At 31.1% G+C, this 27,036-nt stretch overlaps 1 protein-coding gene across 1 annotated transcript; it reads left to right on the top strand.

Annotated features, from left to right (window-relative positions):
* Nucleotides 1–4,353: 4,353 nt before the first annotated feature.
* SNRPG (small nuclear ribonucleoprotein G) lies at nt 4,354–18,802 on the top strand. Its single transcript, XM_075375157.1, has 4 exons — nt 4,354–4,501; nt 7,283–7,305; nt 12,216–12,340; nt 18,530–18,802. The coding sequence occupies exons 1-4, from the start codon at nt 4,470–4,472 to the stop codon at nt 18,578–18,580; spliced, it is 231 nt and encodes a 76-aa protein (XP_075231272.1). The 5' UTR covers nt 4,354–4,469; the 3' UTR covers nt 18,581–18,802.
* Nucleotides 18,803–27,036: the final 8,234 nt, after the last annotated feature.

Genomic DNA, 27,036 nt, shown 5'->3' with positions numbered 1-27,036 from the left:
TGATTTTTTAGGTTAGGTAATAATTTTTCACTGATCCATTTCATATAATTACTCATGTTCATTTGGTTGTGGTGATCTCCTGAACTGTGACTAGCCTGCCACATAGTGAGAAAATTAGGAACAAATCCTCTTTCTCCTCCGGCACGGATAACGATCAGACCTTAGAGATTGGTTGTCGAAGGACTTTTCATAAGTAGTCTCCCTAGGACTTGCCAGAAACATCATTACTAAGGACGTAAGTTTCATCCGTTTCTAGTTTATTCTTTTATTACTAAATAGGAATATTAAGTATAAACTAAAACCAATTATTTTGGGTATGGTCTTACCATCTTGTTGATTTGGGCCAAACATTTGACAGAAATTGAAACTTGTGCAGGCAGATATTTATTGAAGTTTCATGAGATTTTAGTGATGTATTTTGGAAGTATAGATAAAAATTTAAAACACTGATAACCTCAATACTGTGTGTGATTAAAAATACAGAACTATATCTAACTATATATTTGTTATACAGAACTGTACTGAATTTCATTCAATTCAATTCATTTCAAACTATAATGCCCCACAAAAAATGAAATTTAAAAAATTAACAGCTCACCTATTTTTTAAGTTTCCACTCAATTAAGTACTCAATTTTATATCATTAATGTCCCATATATAGAAATATTTGAGCTAAATTTAAAGTATTAATGTTCATGCAATATGGAGATATTTATAGAAATACTAGCCAATATACATAAAATCCTATCTATCATTAATAAGCCAGTTAAGACACATATAGCTCCAACACTGCAATACACATTGCTTTAAAAAACCAGCATAAATCTCAGTGTTGTTGTGACAATTAGAAAGGCTCTAGTGACTTATTGTGGCCCCCAAAAATAATTAGTGCTTGACATACTGGTATCACCCTGCCTCATAAGTGATAAGGTTGCAGAACCTACTTACTCCAGGAAATAATTGAATGGATGACAAGACAGTTCACGCTAACCTAGGAAAATGTTAAGGCTTCTACAGAGACATGCCAAAGGGGTCATTTTTAAAAATAACGCCTTGCTGAAGGCTTTCAAATGTACATGATGTAATACTGTAAGCTACAGAGTGGTCCAAAAATCACAGTACAGCCTACTATTTCAGAAGTTGTAAAGAAAATGAAACACTTGGATATACCAACGTAAATTAGGAATCAGGACCCACCTTTGGGGCATAACACAACAATGGCAACCATTTTCAATCATCATCCATTTATTTAAATGGAAAGGGGGTCATGTATCAAAACAGATTGAAATTTTACGAGGAAATCATTTGTGCAATCATATTTAACATAACTGTTACCATGTAGGAGTTATTGGGATTCAAAAGTTTGAAAATTTTATTCTTTTGCAGGTGACATGATGGCTTTGACTAAGGAAAAGCAAATTGAAGTTATTCTGATGTCTGGTGAACAACAGAACTGATGTTATCAGTGACTGATGTTAACTGGTGAATTGAAGTTATCCTGATGTCTGGGTTGCAGCAGATTTCAACAGGCGTCACCCACAGAGACCACTGATTTTGCATAACACTGTTGCATGTCTCATATCCAAATTCAAGGAAACTGGAAATGTAGTGGTCATCCCAAATCTTCCACTGATGAGACAACCTCGACGATGGTCTTGGCTGCCTTTGCGAGGAGCTCACAATGCAGCAATTGGTGTCTTGCAAGTGACATTGGTGTTAGCTGTTGCGTATTCTTCATAGCAACAAATGGCACATTTGAAATGCAAATGCTGCAAAAACTTTCTGAGGATGGCCCAGACAGATATGTCAAGTTCTGTACATGGGCATTATGTCAATATAAGAACAACCTTATATTCCCACAGAGTATTCAGTGACAAGACAATGTTTTATGTCAGTGGCGAGGTGAACTGGCAGAATCACCAATATTGGTGTGATGAAAATCCCCATTGGATTGACCCATCCAATGTTGTTGGAGATGTTAAAATTATAATGTGATGTGGGATTTGGAGAACCCGTCTAGTTGGACCAATCTTCTTAAATGGAACCTTAAATCCGAGAGGTACTTGTACATGCTGAGAGACATTGTCTTTCCTTCTCTTTTAAATGAAGATGGAACATTCCCTTTGTTTTTTCAACAAGATGGTGCACCACCACACTTTGGGCTAAATGTTCATCAGTGGCAAGACGTCCAGTTGCCTGGGTAATGGATTGGTTGGGTTGGTGTGTCACAGTGGAATGGCTACCAAGATCATTCAACCTCACACCTATGGACTTTTATTTGCGGGGGCATTTGAAACAACTTGTTTACACGGAGAAGATTCGTGATGTTTATCTGCAATAAAGAATTATGCTGTGCTGCATGGAAATGCCACCAGAAGTGCTTCTGCGAGTGTCTGCTGACTGGATTAAGCGTCTGTAGTTATGCATTCAACAAAATGGTCAACATATTGAACACATCATGTAGCCCTCCAGTGTCAATTTTGGATGTCAATAACTCCTACACTGTAACAGGTATGTGAAATCTGATTGCAGAAATGAATTTCTGGTAAAATTTCAATCTGTTTTGATATCTCACATGATTCTCTTCTCATTTAAATAAATGAACGGCAATTCAAAATGACAGCCATTGTTGTATTATGCCTCAAAGGTGAGCCCTCATATCTAATTTATGTTGGTGTATCCAAATGTTTCATTTTCTGTAAAACTTCTGAAATAATAGACTGTACTGCAACTTTTGGACCATTCTGTATATCTTGTGCACAGAAATGAGGGTAATCTGCCTTAATTAATGGTACACAAGTACAACTCCTTGTATACCATCAGCATATTACAAGCATTCTGCATAGTGATCTGTCAATCAGTGAAAAATGAAGTATTAATTTTAACTGAGTTGGCTAGGATATTCAAACCTAACACAGAATTATCATCATCAGAAGATTATTTGAAAATTATGAGTTAAATAAAGGCTTAGTAACAACAATTATATAAGACTACATTACTAAAAAAATACAGTATTTTTAAGTTAAACCAAACTAGTATCTAGTAAAAGTCTTTGTTCACCAATTTATTATAATACATTTTAAACTCTGCATGGGATATGTATACAAATATATTTTTTCCTACAATTACCAGTTACCAATCTTCTTCAATCTTGTCTAAATCTATACTCTTTCTACCTAGATTCACTTTTGCCTAGAAAATAGAAAAAACAATTTGAAATAAAATGTTAAAAGTAAATAAAAACTTATATGCAGTATAATATAACATTATAAATGTACAAATATAATTTTTTATGAACCATTTGATACCACATCATAGCTGGAGAGACCCATAATATTCTTTCATAGATTAAAGCGAATAACCACTTTAAATTATAACAATATTCTGTAGATCCAGATCCTTGAAGCAATGGCACAAGATAGTTAAGAATCCTTTCTATATTCATTCTTAACAAAGTATTGTACTTCAAACTTAAAAAAAAACAGAGTTTTTATCCCAATTAATTAGTTTTCACCCCAGATTTCTAAAAAAAACTCCTGGAGATGCGGTTCTGCCTATTTATTTGATTTTTGAGGTAAAAACCATAAGAAATCATTAATTTTGCTCCTTAATTAACGCCCTTAAAATTTCAGTACGACCTCATATCACCAGGGTAGCTGAAATCCGAGCGAAATCTTTCACTAGCCGTAACTCGCAAACGACGCATTTTAGAAGTTATGTTAATATTAACTTTTTGCATTATTTTCACTAGTAGAATAGGTTATGAAAGTTCAGGAAGAACTTCGTGGTACATTTGTATGTATATTTGTTTGTACACACACACACACACACACACACATATATATACATAAACAAATATATATTAAGATATGGTAAAGAAAAACACAAACTCAGTTATATAAACATTTAATAAATTCCAAGAGTTAAATGGTGTTTAATATTACTTTTTCTTTGCTATATCATATTAAGATCAATCAACACTGTGGTAGCCATGATCATAAAATATATGAATTTGCAGAATATAAAAATTATTAAAAAAAATTGTAGTATACAAATTATTTATTTTGTCTGTTATATAAATTAAAATATTAATCATAAACTGATGATGCGTATGACCGCGAAAGTTAACTCATGGAAGTTTATTAAATATTTATATAACTGCGGTGTTTTTCTTTTTTGTATCATATTATGATTCATGGAACATATAATATATAGGTGTAATTGAAACTGTAGTAGAATTATTGATAATATATTTCAAATAATTAAGCGGAATTGAAATCTGCTGATCGTTGATTCATTTTGGGTACTTTATTTATAATTTAAAAAATTTATTATTGTATTTGTGCAGTTGGTAGTATAAACCCGTCATCGCACCTTTCTCGCCCATCTTAGCGTGAGAAGGTGTAAAGTACGTTTTTGGCGTGAGTAGTTAAGAATTTTGGTAATTTGTTGTAAAAACATTTGCGACTATGAGTAAAGCTCATCCTCCTGAATTAAAAAAGTGAGTATACTGTTTTTTTACTTATCGTCTGTTCGAGAAAATAATTTCTGTTCTATGTTAACTATTGTACTTTTATTGTCGGTGTAGTTTTTTTTTATGTTTTCCTATTTAAGAATTAAATATACTTTCGAAGTCGTGTTTAAAATTTGAATCTATTTATTAAACTAAGTAATTTCCAGTTTGTTGCTGAAAGATTTGCAGTATTATGAAATTAAGTAACATAACCTTAACTTTCGCTGCAACGTTAATTAACGATGTAGCAACGTTTGTATGAGTACATATCACTAGTACTGTAATGTATTTTTGTGTATTCTATGTATATTTTTTCACCTATCTTTAATAATTATACTAAACTGAACATTTGACGAATTTTTAGTAATGCTTACAAATATGCTCGAAGCACCTCTAGTTTCGACATTACCCAAAACAAACGAATAAAACGTTTATTATTCATATTCTGGCTCTTGTTTATAAATTACCCATATCTATACCCTAGGAGTTAGAAAATATTTGTCACACGTTTCACTAATGGGTAATTGTATTTGCAGTAAAATCATTGCATTAGGCAGAGCATAGTTTTTTCAGAAAATAAATTAATTCATTTCAATCAGGTTTAAAGTTTTAAATTTTTAATTGTATTTATATTGTGCAAAAACTTGCTCTCGTATCAGTAATTACTCAAATCTTGAATCTTTTATATTTGCTTTAAAGATTTATTTACGTAGCAATGAATGTAATTGAAGTTTAGGTAACCTACATGGAACTATTTACAACAATAAGTCTTAATTCCAACATGAAAAAATTTGTACTTAAAAAAATTGTAAGATTAAAGTATAAACATAGCAATTACAATGTAAAATACAGAAATGAAGATTTGTGTTAAAAATGCAGTGAGGGCCATTTTATGAATAATGGATTATGCTATGTCGCAAATTTGCAAAATTATCATCGTGCATTTAATATATAGTAATTCTGGATCTTTTCCATTAAGTGGCAACTTTTGCACTTTTGTTGGGAATAGTTTAAGCGCACCATAAACTGGAATGACATCTTTGTTACATATTGCTGGCACAACTGACTGGACCGCTGGCTGTAAGTTGGTGGGGCCAGATTATTGTCAGAGTAGTAACGATTCAGTATCTGATTGATTACAATATTATTTATTACTTTCCTTAATATTTTAAAGTTATTTTTATTTTTACAAATGTGTATTTTGATTTAATACTAAACATTCACTATATAGAAATAAAATAGGAATCAACTCGCTTGTATGATTTCTGGGGAACGTAATATGATAAGTAAATTAAATACTGCTTGTGGCAGTGGTAATGGTGTGCCTTGTGACTATAATGTCATTCCATCCTATACTGAGGCACGTTTACACTATTCCCAACAAAAATGCTGTCAATGGAAACGATCCCTAATTTTAATTATATGGAATAAGAAAAATTCTATGCATTACTTAAGTCATGCGTGTAAATAAAATTATGGTTGCATTTGTAGAGGGTAGCACTGTTTAGCAGGACATATTTACATTTAATTTAGCAAACTACAATAACGTTAACATTAATACTGTTAACATTGTAAATTCACCTATTACTTTAATAAAAATTTAGGGTTAGCCCTTAAGGTACTAAACAGACTAGGATAATATAAATCTAGATTAAAATATATATAAATTATTAGAACAGTATAATGATATTGTGAAATAGGGAGGAAAGCTCCCTCCTTCCACCTCTTCTGATTTTCATTTCAAACCATTTATTGTATTAAAAACCAATATCAATGTTTCCATTGATATTAGTTTTTAATGTTTTGAAAATATTTCCATTATTTATAAAATTTGTTTATTTTTCCTATTCTTATATTAAAATTGCCAAATTTTATTTTATATATACCACATGAATGATGTCTGTCAGTTCTATTTTGATATTTTTAATGGCTTCAAAATATTTTTAACTTGTAAAATCAATTTGTATATGAACTATATTTATTGTAAATATTTGTTATTTTTTCTGTTTTATTAAATAATTGTATCCAATTCCTTTTTTATCCTGTTGATTTGTTTCTTGTAAAGTAATGTTTGGTATTGGTTAAATTTAGAAGAAGCATGTTAACTGGTAACTGATAAATTGGTTAACAAAATTTGATTATGGTGATTAGGATATTAATACTAAAAAGTCAAGAAAGACTAGTTGCAGGTAATTAACAACTGAAGCTTTTTTGGCAAGGGCTTTACTGAATCATTTTAACGTCTGTGTTTTAAAACAGACTGATGGTGTGAAAAACAACTGAAGTATAATTTAGAAAGTGAGTGTAATAATTTATTGTCTTGATGGTTTAAATAGTTATTATTTTACATTTTTATATACTGTTCTCTCTCATACACACATTGCAGACACACACACACACACACATATACTGATTGAAAGTGTAATTGATAATTCCTTAGATATTTATCCTCAATATTGACCAAACATCCAACATTTTTGACCAGATAATATTTCCATTTATTTAGTAGCATCAGTGTTACATTTAGTTAGTATTGGATACATTTCAGGTTTCTGAAAGTATGCTATTGATTAATTCAAAGTTGGTTTCTTGCAATTGCCCAAATCACTTCTTTTACTTAGTTATGTGCCAAAACTTGTAGAAAAGTAGTTTTATTGTGTTAAATCATTTCAGTTTCCACAGTTGAGTTATATATTTAAACATGATTATTATTAAAAAGTGTGTAACTATGTGTTGTTTTGTCTCTGCTGACGCACTATTTTGTTGCAGGTACATGGACAAAAAATTATCATGTAAGTATTTCATTGTATCGTTTTTACTGTATTATAAAAATTGTTTTGTTTGTGATGTAACCATTAGGTTATAGTTGTGTTTACTGTGTGTGCATGTTGGTGGCAGTGGTATTCTGTGAGATTGTATCTCGGTCTCCTCTTTTCACATTAATTCTCTGAAAATTAAGTTATATCATCCCCTCATAAGAGCAATGTAGGTTTATTCCTTGACAGAAGAAGATACATTATTTTGTTGCTTTGCACGATCTACCCTTACTTTCTTATAACTGTAACCTATTTAAAGTACACGAATTACAAATGACACAAGTCAACAGTTGTCTTTTATTGTAATCATGTGCACTGTATGGAAAGACCGTGATTTTCTAGAATTGTTGACACGTTTTGGATCTGTGAGTTTCAATTGTTACAAGTAACGATTTATTTGGGAACGTTTACATGAAGAAAAACCTTTTGTTTCGCATCATTTTGTAAGCTTGGCTAGAGGGATTTGTTATTTTTGAGAATGACTGTATTGTTTATAAGAGTGATTTACATTCTAATCTCTCACAATCATAAATATATGATTTGAAAATTGATCATTGAATTAGTGCAAAAGAATGAATCATTTTTTTTTTACGTGGTTTGCAGTTTAAGGTTATTGTAGGGTGGCTATTTTAGTGTTATGATTTTTTTTAACTCTACAGATACATTGTCAAAGTTGCGTTAAGTTTTGGAGTGGAAATAATTAATTTTTGTAATTACTTTAGCTGTCCAAAAAACTTATACCAAAAGACTGACTTCTGAGTATATCAGTGTTTACAGTGCTCTGTCTGAAATTAATTTTAAAATTGGATTGCTTGTTGAAAGTGTGAAAGATATTTCTTGAAGAGATTTATTAACTGGTTTAGTGTGACGGCTAAATGGGTCAGAGCAACTTTTCCCATTATTATGAAAATATTTATCTAAATATTTGGTTTTATGAAAAGTTCAGATAGTTTTTGTTTCAGTGCATCCACTTAAAGTTATCTATGTTATTTGCTATTCAGTAAAATTAAAAATATTGTGCAATACTGAAGATCTATTGTAAGTCAATGTGTGACATACTGATTTGATGTGATTGCCAATTGAACACTCCATAGTTCGTTTTTATAAAATTCAAGGGTTCTTACAATAACAATACAGTTAGTATAAATTATAAACTACCAATTGCACATCATTTTGTCTTATCCCTGTTTCTCTACAGCTAAAATAAAAATTTCTTTAATTAATAGATTTAAAAATAAAATATATCGCATTAAAGAGAAGTTTACTGCTAATAAAATTACTTTATATACAAGTGTACATTACTTAACCACAGTATTAACATTAGCAACAATACATCATTTCACATTGAAATCAAACAGTAACTGAGCCTTCTGCATGTTTGCATTAGGATTACGTAAACATTCATGCCTATTCACATTCATGTTAAACATGAGTTTGTGTGTGTGAGTTGTAATTTAAGTAATAAACTATCTAGAATATAAGCTATCTCATTATAGACATATCAAACTATCTTATATTGTAGGCCTACATTATTACCTGAAAAAATACATGCTGTGAATTGGAACATTGTTCATGGTTAGAAGGAATAGTATTTTTAACGGTTTTGATGGCTTCATTACTTGTCAACCCCTTTGAGTAACAAAGTAAATTTTATATGTTTTTAAAATAGATAAAAAGTACTTACTGTTATAAACATTTTACATTTTTATCACCTGTCCTACATGTGGTTTTGGGCCCTAAAAATGAGACATTTTCAAAATCTTACAACTTGGTGGCCATTTATTTTTAATAAAGGACACTCGGTAACAGTCCAATTTTTTTTTATAAATACTACTAGTACCTAAGAGTTCAAAAGTAAAAAACAGGCTTGTTACCTTAAGCCCTTCATTATTTATTTTGATTCGAAAATTTGAAAAAAAAAAACAAAACAATTTGTTAACGTAACATCAGTAAACATTACAAGATTTGGTTATGTAACAAAATTAATTTTAAGTGCACTAAGATGAAGTTCTACCTTTACTAATTCTGAAATGCCCTTTTTGACACCTCTGTTTGATGTAAAATAAGAATGCTACAGCTCATGGAAAAAGTGACAAAAATGGCTGTTTTTACCTGTTAGCTAGTTAGAAAATACTGTATTACTCAAGAAAAATAATTTTCAAAATAAAAAAAAAATTTTTGCCCACTACAAGGTGGCTAGTTATATACCAAATATCATCAAATTCAAAATTAGTGATACAATAAAATTTTTAAACTTCGTTGCATCAAAATGGAATATCCTTCATCTAAATTTGCCTTCAGTTGTTCTAAGTATGAACTTTGATGTTTTGAAACAAAATTGTGACTAGTCAGGCAAAATACCTAAGTAAAGCTCTTCAATAAAATTTTCCATAGTTGCCTGTTGCATCTCCAATGTGTGTCTGTCTATATGAATCCACTGCTTATATTTCATTTGTTCCTCCAAGTCATTCTTTTTAAGCTTATCTAATAGGACTCCAATCCAGTTTTCCCAGGACACTGTTCACAATGTTGTAACTTGCAATCCTTAGATTCTAAGCTTTCTAAGTTTTTCAATAAATACCTTGTAGTCATCCTTGATGGATGTTGTAGCTATCATGAGCTTAACATTTTGATGAATGGTACAAATGCAAACTGAATGTGTGCCAGCAGCATCAACTGTAATGCATCACTTTAGCCAATGGTCACAAAATTTTTAGAAGTCTATTTCACAGCTATAATGTGTACAGTAAGCTTGAATATTTCTTTTAAATTGCACAGAAGTAGACATTTCTGCATTTGGACTTTTTCACCATTTATCCTAAATGAAACAAAATCTTTCTTTCCTGGACAGATTTGCGAAAATTCATCATCTTCAAAAAATTTGATGACCCATTGTCTAATATCATTATTCAGTTTTTTTCCTCCTTTTGTTTCTGGTGTCACCAAAATACCAACTTAGATTTGAACTTTCTGGCCTGCTTCACCATTCGCATTGAACCCTGGAATTTGTCAGCTTTTTCTCAATACTCCAGCTACTGGGTGCTAAATCTGAACTTGTTATGGGGGAGCTGAGATCAAAAGTTTGACTTTGAGCTCTTCAATCAGGATATCCAGATTTTTACATCCTTCACACTGCTACTCTTTAATGTTTGCATTACATCGGTAACACCCAAACCAGCAGCAGCTGATGCTGTAGTAGCAATAGCATCTTGTGCTCTTCTTACCTTCTGCTTCAGGTAGCTTTTTGAATCGTTTGCTGACATATACAGTATATCTGAAAAGTTCCTGAACTAAATTTTTGTAGTCAATACAAGTAGCACCATCTCGGACAACCAAGGAACTACGTAGTATGGTGTTGGATGAGTGTGTGTTCAAAAGTCCTATTTTTCATAATTTAATATAATGCATGTTATATAAATGAATTTTCGTGCTTTAAAATGTTAACAGAAATAAAATGATGCCTAAATACGGCAGAAGAAAACATTTTCAATGGTATGAAGGTTAATGAACATTCTTTATTGTTGATAGCTCATAAAATATGAACTGAACAAGTTAAGGACTTAAAATTCACCGCTCTACTATTTTTGTGGTTGGATTATTTATACAAATCCAAGAACAATGTCAGGTCAGATTGAGTCCTTGAACTTTACATGTAATGACCTGTAAAATAATTGAGATTGCAGTTAAATTTAAAACTTCCACACTGCATTTACATCAATCCTGTAGTATTCTAAATCATAGAAAGAGTGGTAAAAAATTACACCAGTGAAGTAAACACAATATTTAAATTTCATTAATAGAAATCTGTGTACAAGAGCAATAGCAGTGGAAGATGCAAGGTAATAAAAAAATATATTATTGTGATTTAAGTTCATTCACACCAAAATTTTAATGTGGGACCATCAAAGTAGTTGCAAAAATAGTTACATAATAAACAGCTCGTGTGTACTTATGTATGCATGTAAGAAGTTATACTTTGACGTGAATAGAAATAGAGTTTTTTTTATGCATTCAAACAAATTTTATTTTTTTTTACCTCTGAATTCACCATTAGGCATTCTTCAGAGGATGAAATTAGGATCAGTTTCAATTCACCACAGAAGATCACAGCACACTTGCACTATTGTTTTTCTGTTCAACAGTGAGTTTTTTTGGGACCAATTTTGCACTAATGTTAATCAATCTAACAGTTAATTGTCAGTTGTACTGTATCAAGTCTGATTCATGCAACATTGTCATAACTTTTTGACGTTAACGGTCTTCCAGAGTGTGGATCGTTTGCAACTGATTCCCAGCCACCTGAAAATGCTTTAAACCACCTAAAAACTTGGGCTTGTGACAGAGCGTAATCGCCATACACCCTTTTCAAAAAAAAAAAAGATTGTTTTGAAAAAGTTTCAGTAACATTCACTCTGAGTTTAACACAAAACTTGATTGCACAACATTGCTCATAGTTAGTACCACTCATTTTTTGTAATGCACAACAAAAACTGATTTCACAAAAGGTTTGTTTACATCTCACGTGGCAACAGTAGACTAACAATATTAATACCTAATATAAATCAGCTGTTCATATAACCATATGTTTACTAGTAACTTTACAGTGTTGCCACTTTGGCTGCCAAAAAACACTAGTCTCATTACCTTATGTACAGACCTCGTAGTTACTTGCAAACACCTACAAACCTATTGAATTTGAAACTTACATTTTCTTTCTTTTAACAAATTGCTTGGCCTTTGAAAACTTACAACCACTTTTTATTCTAAATCATTATGCCAGTTGTTTATTATTTTAGTGTTATTTATTACAACTATTGTTTTTTCAATTTTTTATTGTTATATTAATTTGTGAAAGAATAAATTTTATATGCATGATTTTTTTGTAGTAAAACTGAATGGAGGAAGACATGTTACTGGAATTCTTAGAGGGTTTGACCCATTTATGAATCTAGTAGTGGATGAATCGATAGAGGAAAGGAAGGATGGATCTAAGATCAATATTGGGATGGTGGTTGGTATTTTTTATTAATTTTTATTTTATTACGGTAAGTCTGCTGTTTGTGTAAGATTTTTCTGCAGGTATTATTAAAATGAAAATAAAAATTATCATAATCAACATACAAGTGAGTGATATTGTGTTGCTCAATGGATTTATATTTCATATTTTCTGTTGCTCTTATAATTATATGTTTTTACCACAATTATTTTAAATTCCATTAATAGTGTATTTATTACTTACTATGGTTTCTGTTATTTCAGATAGTGTTAGTAGTCAAATTTGTTTTTTTATAAACACTGCTTATTGTGTTAAATTTTGTTATTCTGTAAGTTTTATTTATTATTATTGTGTGTTTCAACAGGCTGTTCTTTAATTTCTAAACATTTAATATTAAGAATTATATTCTGGAAGCTAGGTCCACTAATGAGCATAAGCCTCTTCCAGGTTCCACTACTTCTTGCAGTCTTTTGCATTCTCATCCACTTCAATTTTTACTATGCTATCTTTCTGTCTATTTCTTAATCTCTAGTTCACTTCTCATTCAATTCCCCTCTAAATCTATCTACCATCCTCTTGCCTGGCAACATGGTCACCCTTTTTCACTTAGATGCAGTTATTGTTTCTGCTGAATCATATGTTTTTTTTTAACTCGATGTGTGTGTTATTCTCTTATTATTAATTATATCCCTTTTAATCTCGATGATTTACTGTTTATTATCTTCGTTGATAAAATTGGTAAAGAAATAAATTCAAAACAGCTTTCTCTTTTAAGCATCTTAATCAATCATTACTAACTTTTATTTAAATGTATTACATAATGTGAAATAAAAATCATTTTTTTCGTGAGCTGTTGCGGAAATTTGGGTAACTGAATGTGCTCCTTTGAAAAAAGTAGCAACATCCACCTTCAATGCATCCCCCTTTGTTCCTAGCCATTATGTGCTTTACCGAAGGGCATCTTTGAAACCTCTGCTTTTGACATATTCCTGTCCATCTTGGCCGGTAGGCCACCAATGCTAATGCCACGAGTAACATTCACATACTACTATTTAATAAACTCAAAACACATCTTACTGAGTCTTAAGCAAGACTGAAAGGACTTAACCAAGCAAAGGAACTGAACTGCCTGCCAGTAGAAGGTAAAAGTGAGTTCTACACTCAACATGAAACATTACAATATTACATGGAATGATAACAGTAACATTGAAACAAAAAGACAAAATCAACAACAAAAAGACATAATTTGTAAAACAAACCATCAACAAAAACATTATACAAAGAAATCCTAGCAGAGTTCTAGATCCCTTCAGTGATCCTTTCTTTTAAGTAACTCCACTATTGACTATTGGCTTGGCTTCTCAAGTTTACACGGAGATCCAACGCTGACACAATAAGATCAAGCTGACAGATGTGTCTGTGCGGATTAACTCATAATTCGAGCATTCATAAAGAACATGGTATGTGTCATCTAATTTTTCACACTGAGGATACATCCATGAATCTACCAGGCCAAATTTCTGCAGTCTGTTCCTAAAAGCATCATGACCGGAAAGAAATTGCATCAGATATTTATTAGTGTGAACCTAAGAGGCATCCTGCAAGCCAGCAACATTTGGAAAGAGATCATGCATATAACTCCCACCCTCTATCTCATCTCATCTGGCCTGCTACAAGGTATTGCCATGTTCAATTTCTCAAACTTTATCTGAAGTCAGCTTACTGGACTTCATAGCTTTATATAACAAGTATCAAACAGATTATCAACCAAATTCTGAACTGATAAAACATAAAGTTAGGGATCTTAAAACTCAATTAAATCAACAAAGCGTTTTTAAAAAGCCAAGGTTGAAAAGTCACAAGCAGTAACTACTGCATCATTCAAAGTAAGCTATCTCTTAGAAAAAAAATGTAAGCCATTTTTCGACGGTGGATTTGTAAAGTTATTTTTTGGAAATGTCAGATTCACTTTTTAATGGTTTAAGAACAAGAGTGAAATTGTTTCTGCAATTCAAGATCTACAGTTGTCTCGAAACACAGTGATGCGAATTGAAAGGTTGAGTGGGAATGTAAAAGAGCAGATTGTTTTTCCCTTTAGTGTGATGAGTCGACAGATATAAGTGATACAGCACAATTACTTGTTTTCGTTCGTATGGTTTTTAAGGATTTTACATCTAAAGAAGAATTGTTGGGTATGATTTGTTTGAAGGAAAGGACTAGAGATGTAGACATATTCAAAAACTTGCTCAATGATTTGAAAGTATCACTTTTTAAATTATTCTCAATAACAACGGATGGCACAGCTGCAATAATAGGTTGCAGAAATGAAATGGTTGCAGGATTTATAGCCCTATGTAAAAATGAAGATGAATGAATTCACAGCTTTTTTGAGCTATCACAGCATAATTCACCAGCAAGTGTTAGCTAGCAAGAGACTAAACACAAAAGAGGTAATGGACATAGCATTTAAAATTGTTAATTCAATTCGAAGAAGTTCCCTCAAATGCCGTCTCTTCCAACTGCAGCTCGATGAAGGCCAACCTAAATTATTACTGCATACCGATGTCAGATGGCTGAGCAGAGGTAAATTTCTGCAGCGATTTCGTGATTTATTGTCTGAAATTACAGATTTTCTTCACAAACAAGATGGAAACTGTGAAAATTTAGATGATGAAACTTGGCTTAGTGACTTAGCATTTCTAACAATTTTACTTCAATATTAAGTCATTTATATTTAGAATTACAAGGTAAAAATAAAACAGTAATTGATATGATCAGCTGCATAGACGCATATAAAACAAAATTTATTTTGCTAATAGAAGATCTGCAACAAAATAATCTGATCATTTTCCAAATATGACAGGTAACCTACAAAAACATAAAAATATTAATTATAAGATCGACAAATACGTTGTGGAAATCCAAAAAGTAATGAATATTTTGAGGTAAGATTCCAGGATTTTTAAAAAATAAAGAAATTGTGGAATTTATATCTTTTCCTTTTAAATAAGATTTAAGTAGGAAACTCATTAGCAAAAAATTTTCAGACATATTTCATATGGATCAAAGGGCATTAGAAAATGAAATTATAATTTTACAAACTGACTTAATCTTATAAGCCAGAAAATGTGAAGAAGATTTTTGGAAATATGTCAACCAAGAAAAATATCCCAGTATCACCAAATGTAGCGAATATATCTATTCTTGTTTTGGATCTACACACCTATGCGAATCGGCATTTTCATACTTGAAGCTAACAAAGATTCCCACACTGAACTCATTATTATTATCTTTGTTAGGATATACACCTAATTCCTTGGTTACAGACGTGCAAACTCAGTCTTCCCATTAATGTTAAGGCAACAAAGTAAATTCTAAATCTGTCTTTATCTGTAGCTACTTTGAATTAAAAAATTTGTTAATAATTATCCATGTTCTTTTAATTCCCCTGGACGTGAGTTTTTTGGCCCTTTAAATAATTATTGTTGTTGTTTTTTACACAGTTAGATAAGTCGTATATCTATATTTCAGTACGAGGTTTACTCAGCGAGCTATTGATAAATTAGCAAAAAGTAAGTCATATTATTCCTTCATTATAAATTTTCCTGGCCCAAAAAAACACGAAAGTGAAATATTGAAATCAAAATATCATCCATACTGTGCAGTTTTATAACTTTTTCATATTTACGATTAAGTAGTACAACTTATACATTGCAGTTTATAAAAAAATTAAATTGCATTTTAAGTTTGTAAAAATCTATCCTGAAAAGTGTCGGAAAATCAAATTTTTTAGGTACCGCATGTACGGAATGCTGTTATCAAAAGTAGGGTCTGGAAATATATTTTACTTATCTACCCATACCTCGCTGGAATCCACCTTATACAGAAACACAGTGTATAAACATAGTATGCATTTCACACCCCTTCTTCCCCCTTAGACTACGCCTATGACAAGTTGATCGCGACACACGTTTAAGATAAAAAGTCGATCTTATATACAAAAAAGTTGGCCACCCCTGCTCTATGTAATGCAATATCTCCAAACTCAATCTAAGCAATGTAAGTACCCTGTGCATTTAATTGACTAAATCGAATCATTTAACTAAATAGAATTATTGTATGTATCGAGAGCTCTCTGATAACACCCGTAATCTTTACTGTTCACAGAGTGCTTATGGTCCTTTTGAACAGATTTGCAATTAATACAAGTCAGACACTCCTCACGCATATGTTCTTCATCATCACAATGCAGGATGTTCACAGAACTTAGCCCTATGACCAAACTTGCAGCACTTACAACAGCGCTGGACATCTAAGTACTCCTAGACCTTACACTAAGAGAAGTCTACAAACAACCTACCCGCTGCAGTGAAGCTCTTGAAAAGTTAGATCTAACCTCAAAAATCCCATGGTAGCACTCCACCTTGCACTACCCAATTCAAATAATACTCTCAGACTTAAATGTGTAGTCTCATCCTCTGAGTATTTTGCTCCCTAATGAGAGCCATTAATTCTTCCTCAGACAGCCGTCGATCTACGTTATAGATAATCCACTTTAGGATGCCTCTTGCCTTTAGGGTCGACTTTCATATCGGACTTTCTGGCTTAAAAGTAGTTGGAGATGACCCACGCAATTTCTTTGTCATCAGTAATGATGACTAACTCATTTTTTTGTCTCTCTAATATTACGAATTCTCATGTTCTGCCTCTTTTGTCAAAGAATGATGTGAAACTCGTCCTTCATCTCCTTAGTTGTTTTAGTAGTTGCTCCTTCCTTTAGGTTGATTAACACAACCTCTAGCTGTTTACCAGACAGACTAGACTCCTGCCTCTTTCAGCACCTCTGCATACCATTTACGCTACGGCAACCACTGCTGTGGAACCCCACGGGAGAGGCAGAAATCTCCCTTAAATCTCTCTCACTTCAGGCTTAATAGCCAGTTTTTCATAGCCTTGAGCCAAGGCTTCAGCAATAGGTTTTAAGTTCCCTGATCTTAGGGAAAATCTTGTCCTGCATATTAGCCTTAGTTCTTCGGTTTTCCAAAAATTAAATTAAGAAGTCATACTTCTCTTCAAACGCCTTTTCTTTCTTTCTTTTTCCTGTTTAGCCTCCGGTAACTACTGTTTAGATAATACTTCAGAGGATGATATGTATGAGTGAATGAAGTGTAGTCTTGTACATTCTCAGTTCGACCATACCTGAGATGTTAATTGAAACCCAACCACCAAAGAACACCGGTATCCACGATCTAGTATTCAAGTCCGTGTAAAAATAGCTGGCTTTACAATGACTTGGAACTCTGGACTTCCAAATCAGCTGATTTGGGAAGACGCGTTCACCACTAGACCAACCCGGTGGGTAGTCTATTAGAACGCCTGTACTAATGTGACTGAACCTGCAGTCCTCCCATTACCTTTAGAAAACTTTTCAATCATTAATTGATCTTCATTCTCTCCAGCCCATGAAGAACAAGAAGCATTTGCTTTCAACTCCTCATCTCCAGAAGAGGATGAAGAGTTGTCAAGCCGTTTTCTTAATCTCCTCACAGGGTTTACCCTGCTTGGACTTAAAACATTTTTCTTTCAGTTTCAGACATTCCTGAAAGCAAAAACAGTATGCTAAACAGTGTTGATTAATTAACACAATTTTGTTAAATTTATTTTTTGCATTAATGCAAAAATGCCAATAATACGGCTTTTTTTTCAGCGTAAAACAATTTATTTAGGTAGCTGAATTAGAAAAACAAATAATATAAATTGGAATTTTTCCCTGTAACTGCAGTCGCCATTTGGTGTCAAAGGTATTTCTCCATTACTGCAAACATTGACCAACATACAGCTATTTTATCATTAAAATTAAGTCACTAATCAAAGAAATGATAGTAAAATGGCACATTATGCAACTTATTAACAACACCCTCAAAATATTTTACTATTCATGAAACATGTAACTTAAAATTACTGTTATACTCTTAAAGTGCTTACATACTCTTTAGATTTTTCTTAAATTTTTCATAAAACTTGATGTAGTCAACAAAAGTTTGTTTATAAACAGCTTGAATATATATGTCTGCTATTAATGCATAAGTTATCAGTTTTCATTTATAGTTATACTACTAGTAGAGTAGTAGGTTTTTGTTTACTTTTTTCAGTAGTAAAAAGCTTGTATTTACTATTATATTAAGCAAACATTATTTTTTACAGGTTATTCGTGGAAATAGTATAATTATGTTGGAGTCATTGGACAGAATATAGGTAATGAACGAATAGATGTCAGTTTTCATTTTTACATTCTGCATTCATGTAATTTTCTTCTGTGAAGAATATAATTGTATTTTCAAAAATAATGAACTTTAATTCTGTTGTGGATTTTATTTCTGTGGAAGTGATTTTTTTTCCATATTTATTGTATTTTATAAATATGAAATAATTAAAAGAAAAAGAACATGAGTAATTAATAAATATTTTTAAATTAAATCTTTGGTAGTGTATATTTCTTTCAAACTACATACTGTTGTATTTTTAGACTGATAGTCCATTATTTATCGATTTATTCCACTCTGTTAATATACTGCCAGTACCAACATTCAATCAAGAATAATTAAAACTTTAGAAGTAATGAATAAATTGACTGAGAGACACCCACCCATGACGCAGAATATTGCACTGATTTTGAAATAACCTTCATTCAGTTATCATGAATTCACCATTTTTATAAAACAATTTTACACAAAAGCACCTAATTACCATCAATTTTCTGTGTTCACTAAATGACATTAAATTATCAATAATATATCAAGTTCAGTGCCAACATCAAACAAATAATGAAGCTTTTAAATTGTCCCTGCTTTACTTATGTGCCCTCTGTAGTATACTGTTTAGCTATTGAACCAGGGAAGTAACTGTCAGCTATTGAAAGGATATTTATGTAAAGATAAATTTAAAGGTTTACATTTTTTGACAAAATATCAAAGAAAGGGTGATTTTGTAAAAATCAATAGTTAATAAGAAATTTTTCCAATTTAAGTATTCTTTCAAATTCAGATCTGCCAATCTGTTGGCAAAGATTATTCATCTGAGATCTCAGATCTATCTAAAACTAGATTGTAGATCAAATTTTGGAAAATTGGATCTACAATTTGAAAGAAGTATTTCATTTATAAAAGCTAGAATTGCTATAAATATGCTAGAATTAATAAAAGGTAAGCAAGTACACGAGATTATGTTAAGGTAAGTCAAGGGCTGATCTATACAATTGATCCGTCCTAAGAATGACAAAAAAAAAACTGAATAATTAATCAAGAATAAAAAGATTAGATAATATAATTTTTTTTTAATCGATGTTATATTAGATTGAATTTATTGAGGTTAAACTTACATATGAAGTACATTCATGTATCAAAGTACATTCTGCAGCATTATATTTGGATAGAAATCCTTTGGCTTTCTTTAAATACACTCGGACCAAATTTGCTTAGTAGATTTTGGCTCATTCTAGAGTTCAGAATTTTCAAATATTTTTGTCTGGTAAATAAAAACATTGTGACATCTCTTTATTGCATCATGGTACCTGTACTGTATCGTCTTTTGTATTTTTAGTTTAATGGTTGTGAGCAATTTTCCCATACATATTATTGCAGGCATGTGTATTTTGCCGTAAGACAGTATATAAATTTTAAGCTTATGTTGTATAGTTGCCTTGTCAGGAAATTGTGTTTGATTCGCTTGTGAATCACATTCAGAAATAAGAGAACATTATATCTCACGCATTTGCAGGCAATGATGCAGGACACATCCAGCTCAAAATGGAAGGGAGCAGCTTTCTTAATTTAACTTCTTTCATGGGGGAAGGGTATTCTATGAGGAAAGGGATGCTATGTAATAATACACAGTAATAAAAGGAAGAATAAAATATTGATTTAAAAAAATAATGATTTCGTAACAGTAATTTGCGACAATAAGATGCAAATTGTCTAATTACATCTTCAACTAATTGCAATGTCTGTGAATTCTTAACAAATTCATTTAACTTGTTTTCACCAATGGTACTTCTTAGTAATTTTTAATTCAATGAAGGGAGCTAAATATATACTCAATATTACTTGGTGTGTATAGCTGTAAAAGCATTCAGTAGAGACTTAGTCTGGAAAAACAATTCACTTCCCTTAATTATGTCTGGTGCTTTCAGTACCGCATTCCACATTTTGAATCACAATTAGCATTCTCCTTCAATGCCTTTAAAATTGTAGAAAGTTGAGAAGTACGTTCACTCCATTCTTCCAATGAAACGCCTCCATGTTGCTCAAATAGAAATTTATCCATGAAAATGCTGGTAATTTGTCTGTAGAAAATCTGACTTCTAAAGATGATTTAATGGAATCCAAGTAAGGAATTATTCCAAAATTCAAATTGATTTTTGGCAGGATGATTGCTTTTGTCAGCCAGCAATGTGGGAGGTATATCAACATTCATATGCATTGCATTGTCACCTGCTTCTTCCAGATGAACTCATAGCATGTCAAGAATAGCTTGAATGTGCTGGTTGGCTTTGACTATGTCAAGTGACTTCAATTGAAGTGCATTTGCTATGGGTTCCAGAGAGTACTAAGTAATTATTGGTACTGACACAAATGAATATCTGCACGCCCTGTACGCATTTGGTTAAGTATTTTTCTTGTTGCAACATTTTGCTCTTCAGCAAAGGTCTTTAATGCATTAAAACAATATCATCAAAGTGATCTTTAAAAACATGAATGCTCTTGAATTTCTCTGACCTCCTAGTACCCTGCAATTTAGGAATGCTACCAATAAGCTTGTGTCATAAAACAGTCTAGCAAAAAAATGCAATTATCTCAATAGTTCCAATGCAGTTTTGAATTTCTGGGATGACTTTTAAGTCATTCACGACAAGGTTACGCTTGTGAGAAGAGCAATGGAAGTAGAAGCTTTTTTGTCTCAAAATCGCCTGCACACTTTTGCTAGTCATGGTGGAACATCCATCGAAGCCTAACACCACGTACTTAACAGAGGCTAGCTTAATTTTATCACAAAATCTTCAATGGGTTTGGCTACACTCTTTATACTATAATGCTATAGCATTAGATCCTTCAATTCTATAAAGCCTAACAATTCTTCGATTTCATTGGCCTTTTCATCGAAGAAATGTAATCCAATAGATAGCAGTTCTTTTCCAGAAATGTCCATAGTTTCATAAGCCAAAATGCTGTAACACAAGTTTTTTAACCCTTGTGGCAATGTATTCCCTGATTGTAGCGCCATATAGATCAATCATTTCATTTTGGATGATTGGTGATCAGTATGATCCGTTTTTTGGTACATGCTCATAAATGGTCTTTTAGTTGTGAATCACCTGTTTTGATGCATAATTGCATAAGTCAATCCTACAAATTTTTGCCTCTGAAGAAGTAAACTGCCAGCAAGAAGCAATTGAGGATACTTGTTTTTTCTATTAATTTTCATGAAGACTGATGAAGTTGGTTGCTTACTAGTATGACCTTCATGAACAATTTTAGAGATTCCATTGCATTCTGATGTCCTTGGGACTGTACATGTGGTTTGTAATAATTGTGCATGTCCTTGTAGTTAGTGAAAGGTGTGATGGAAACAGAATTCCAACTACCTCTCATCATTCTGGCTCATGGTGGAAAGAACACGCAGTATTTACAAAAAGTACCTTTGAGTTGCCTTGAGTAAGCTAGCCATGGTGAATATGTGTCCAACCACAGGTGATTGAATTTCTTCTTAAGGTGTTTGGTATCATTCACAAAATCATAATTCTTCAAAGGTACACAAACATTTTACAAGAGACGTTTTTTCTTATCAACCGGTATAGTGTTCAAAAGGCCAATGAATTTTTGAATATCATCATGACAACCGTTGTGTTCAGTTTCACTTTCACTGAGTTGCACATTGTTTTGAACCGTAGAAGGCCCTGCAGTCGCAGTGTTTGAATCATAGAGTGATTGTATTTCCTTGTCCTCATCCTCATCCTCATCGCTGCTGCTGATATTTTTTTTGTTTTAAATTCACTGTAAAAAAATAATTTAATTTGAACAAACATTTATGTTGATGTGAACATGGCATCTGACTACTTTGACAAGGAACGTTCTAACTGACATTTTTGTGAAAAAATGAGTTTTTTATGTTATTATGTCTATACTAGTTGAGCTTAATTAAAAAATATGTTTCTTATTATTATAACATTAATAACTTAAGGAAGAGTAATCGGTAGAAAGTTTATCAGATATTTTTTAAAAACTACTTTTTTGATCTCAGGAGAAAAATAGATATTTTCATATCATAATCATAAATTTGTTACAAGGAATACAGGAAAACATGTAGCTACATGTTTTCCTGTATTCAAGATAAATAGGAATGTTCTAATTTTACTAATATAAAAACCGAGCAATTGGTAATTAGATTATGTTTTGAACTATTTTTAATTGTTCATCAAACCATTAATTATTTAGAAGAACTATACAAAAATTATAAACTTAAATATGAAACTCTATTTTACATTGAAACGTCCAAAAGAATACCTTGTGGCATAAGACTTGCAAGCATAAAATGACAACAAAAAATGAAGAATAATAAATTTTAAGGTTCACGCTTTTAAATCAAGAGCTGCATTTATGTAAATTTATAGTATACATTGCAAGCTAAATAAAAGCATGTAATAAATGTCACATAGGCTGTTTACCAAAAAAATGTTTTAATATCAATTTGTAATAATCAAGTGGATGGCAGGTGGCTGGCACAATAAAACAAATTTTACAGTTGTAAAAAAATTGCATACACTACTTACACACTTATGTGAAAATAACAGCTTCTTTCACTATAAGCAAAAATACATGCGCTCTTATATACTTGGTAAATAGCTTCTGGAATATTCCCATCATGTTGTGAAATAAGACGAGTGACAAAACTATTCTAGAAAACTTGTTGATTCAAGTAAGATGGTGCCGGCATATAACAATAATTCTTAAATTTTCTTACGGATGGTGCAAGTGCCTCTATTTCATTTTCAAAATGTTTAGTTTTAAATTTTCTAAAGATCATGTTTTTGTTAAGAGTGGTAGCTTTTAAGCAGCTTATGTGCATTGTGTGGAAATATCAATTCTAATGTGTCGAAGTGCCTTAGTGAGATCCACTAAGATTGCTAGTGAATCTTTATCTGAATCTAATGATGAATTTACGTACTCCATTAACAAGGCATCTGATGTTGAAGAATTTTGTTTAAATCCAAGTTGTGTTTTGCGTAATGTATTATATATGTCCATAAATTCTATCCTATTTTTTACGCAGATTTCAAATATTTTAAAGAGGCTCGACAACAGTGAGGTAGGTCTGTAGTTCAAGATTACATTTTTTCTTGCTTTATAAATAGATATCACTTTTACATTTTTTGAAAATTGTGGGAAAATTACCTACAAGGATGATATTTATCGTCAGTTAGTGGCTTAACGAGGAAATCTACTAGTATTTTATAATTGTATCTTTTAATTTGTCCTGTCCAGGTTGAAGATTTTTAATAATAATAGTGATTATTTGGAGTTGCTGTTGATATTAGCAATATAAAGTTGTTAATACTCTTTATTTTAGGCATTGATTGGCCACTTTTTATTTTTCCAGCTAAACTTTGGCCAATATGACCAAAATATTTATTCATTTTCTTGGCAAATTCATTCTTGTCCAGTACTTTCTCGCCATTTACCTTTGTTAATTCATTTACTTTATCAGTGTAAGAATTATGTACTGTGTAGTGGGACAATAAAGCACATTTTCTGCAACAATATGTATAGGAAGATTGCTCATAACCATTGTACTAAAAATAAAAAAGATGATGGATGTAGTACAGATTCCAAGGTGCAATAAGGAAATTTTCAGAAGCATCTTATTTACTGGACCAAATTCTTTGAATATTCAGAACTCTAGAATGAGACAAGATCTACTAAGTAACTTTTGTCCAGATTTATTGAACAAGACCAAATAATTTCTGTTGAAGACGATGAACAAATAGATAATCTAACCTTCAATCTAGAGGAATGAACATAATGTATACTATCATAGTTTGTATCTTGTGTAAGTTTTGTAAATTATTACATTGTCATATAAATATTATAATTTTAGTCAACAGGTCCATGAACATGTAGTAAGGGAACTTACATGGAACATATGTAATAATCATCATAGTATGGAAGTTTTACCTCACTAAATTCAATTCAGTTGCCCTGAAAATATCTAAATATGTAGTCACTTCAGTACTTCATTGGTAATTTTTATTTTGTTTAATTATTTAATAACAAAGAATGTAAATTAATAATAAAAATAAATAAAAATTGCCTCTGCTCAAAGAGTATTTGTAAAATTTTAAGGGATCATTCATAGATCTGGAAACATTGCAAAGAATCCCTCGTTATAGAGTGGATACATAATTTTCTTTCCTAACTTCATTTTTTGGCAAATAATTCTTAAAAAAATAAAAATTTCAACTGTATGCAACCCATCTGAATGAGACTAAAGCTAATATGAAAAAACAAAATTTTTCCCCGTCGGGTTAAGTCGAAGAGTAACTTTTTCCCAGTTGGTTTGGTGTGAAACCAGCCTTACAGTATTCAGCATGTTGCAATGAAATACTAATTAAAAACTAAGTAAGGTCAATCTTACTTTTAGGTAACAGTTATAATTTACCTAATGCATCTTTTTATTATTGTTTGCTGAATTTAGTTTCAGAACATTTAAAAGAAAATAAAGTCTTTAGATCAATTAAACGGTTAGTTATATAGAAGAGTTTTAACATAATATTCATATTTTTATCACAGTGTATTAAATAAGTTAAAATTTGAAAAATTTCATTGGTTGTTATAATATTATTGTGCATCTTTTTCTAGCTTCCTTGTGTTGTTGAAAATTAAATTTCACATTGAATAAAAGTTTTTGCGGAGTTAGGTAATTAGAGTATTTAAAATTTTTAGAATACAGGTTTTTAGGATTTTTATGTTTAACAATTAAAATTCTGTTCTCAAAAAGTGTAATATTTTGTTCATAAATAATTTTTTTTAAATTTTAATTACTTTTTGTTAAAACATAAAATAGTTCAGCAGTGTAGGTAAAAAGAATCAGGGTAAAATGCTCTTCAATCTTCTGGATGTTCAAACTTTTTAGGTTATGATTTTTTTATTAGTTTATAACAATTATGAGTTTAGGAAAGCTAGTTTTATTTTGAATTCACTAAAGGTTATTGTATGAATTAAGAAAAAGCTATTATTTATTTTAAAAAAACTTCAGATTTCAACAGTCAATTCAAGATAAACAATATGGAATCGAGAAAGGTAGAGACACAAGTTAATCTAACAAGAACTACCATTGAAAATTATGTAGATAGAGATAAAGAAATCAATTATGTTTTATAAATATGGAAAAAGCATTTGATCAATGAAATGTAAATATAAAATGCCAAAAAGTAGTTAAGAATTGTACCTCAGAAAACACTGAAAAAAATATGAACTAACACTATGATTTATGAACTGAATGGTTTGGCGTAGGAAAACAAGTAAGTTAGACAATCTCTAACTTTGTTCTGATGTATGTTTGAAGTATTGAGGATATGAGATAATAATTGAATGAATCTGTTCTTAAAGGAAGAACAGAAAATTTAAAAGTAAAACATTACAAGTACTTCGATGCAATATTAAACTAAAAATGGGATTAAAACAAGAATAGAAATAGCTAAGGAAGCATTTAACAGAAAGAAAGGCTTATTTTTTAATAAGATCGAGTTAGGATTAAAGAAACTCGATATCATTAAACATTTAATGTTTTTATAGTCCCATTAAAATATATTTCATTTAGGGCTGTTTAAAAAAAGATCATATCTAGCTTTTGGGGTACGAAAATAGGCTATCTTATCTTTGTCTGATGCAGATAAATGTATTCATGTGAACAGATTGCTGTTATATTAAAAATTTGACATTCCATGCATTTATATTTAAGAATGTGCAACATTTATTATTAAAAAAATGTCATTTATTGCTATAAAAATAATATTCATGTGTATCAAATCAAAGAGCACAACTGGCATAAATATAAGAGAAAGGATCTTATGCTTCAGTTTGTGTTTTTAATTACCTAGCAGTTTAAAAATCTTATGATTATTTTAAATGAATCAAAAAATTTCATTTTACAGAAACAATAATACAAGGTTGACGACAACTTTTTAAATAATATCTATTGATTAGATAAACTTGAACACTTGCATTCTTCGTTTAACATGTACTTAAGTACACAATTACAATTACTTGCTAAATAAATTTAATTAATTGTCAGTACAAATAATGTTTATTATATTCTGCATTAATTTTATTTATTTATTATCTTCACATAGTTATGTTACTATTATTTAATATCTTTTGTTATTTAATCTTTTTTTATGTAAATGTAGACTGTAACTGTCTTATCATAATTAGCTTTTTCCATGGTTTCTTTGATCTTTCCAGGGTAATGGTGAAACGATTTCTTTTAGTTATCTGTAGTAAAATAGCAAACCTGTAAAAATGTATGGTAGTAGCAAACCCCTATCATTCCTGGTCAGATCTATGTGTTATGCAATTATATTATGATGTTAATCAAGTTTGTTTGTGACTGGAATGTCCTTCATGACCCTGTGCATTTAATTATCCAATTTTAATCAT

Source organism: Lycorma delicatula, chromosome 1, assembly GCF_047948215.1.
Source record: "Lycorma delicatula isolate Av1 chromosome 1, ASM4794821v1, whole genome shotgun sequence".
In the NCBI taxonomy this organism is placed as follows: Eukaryota; Metazoa; Arthropoda; class Insecta; order Hemiptera; family Fulgoridae; genus Lycorma; species Lycorma delicatula.
The sequence above is the reverse complement of the archived record's forward strand: the minus strand, read 5'-3'. Positions and strand labels throughout refer to the sequence as shown.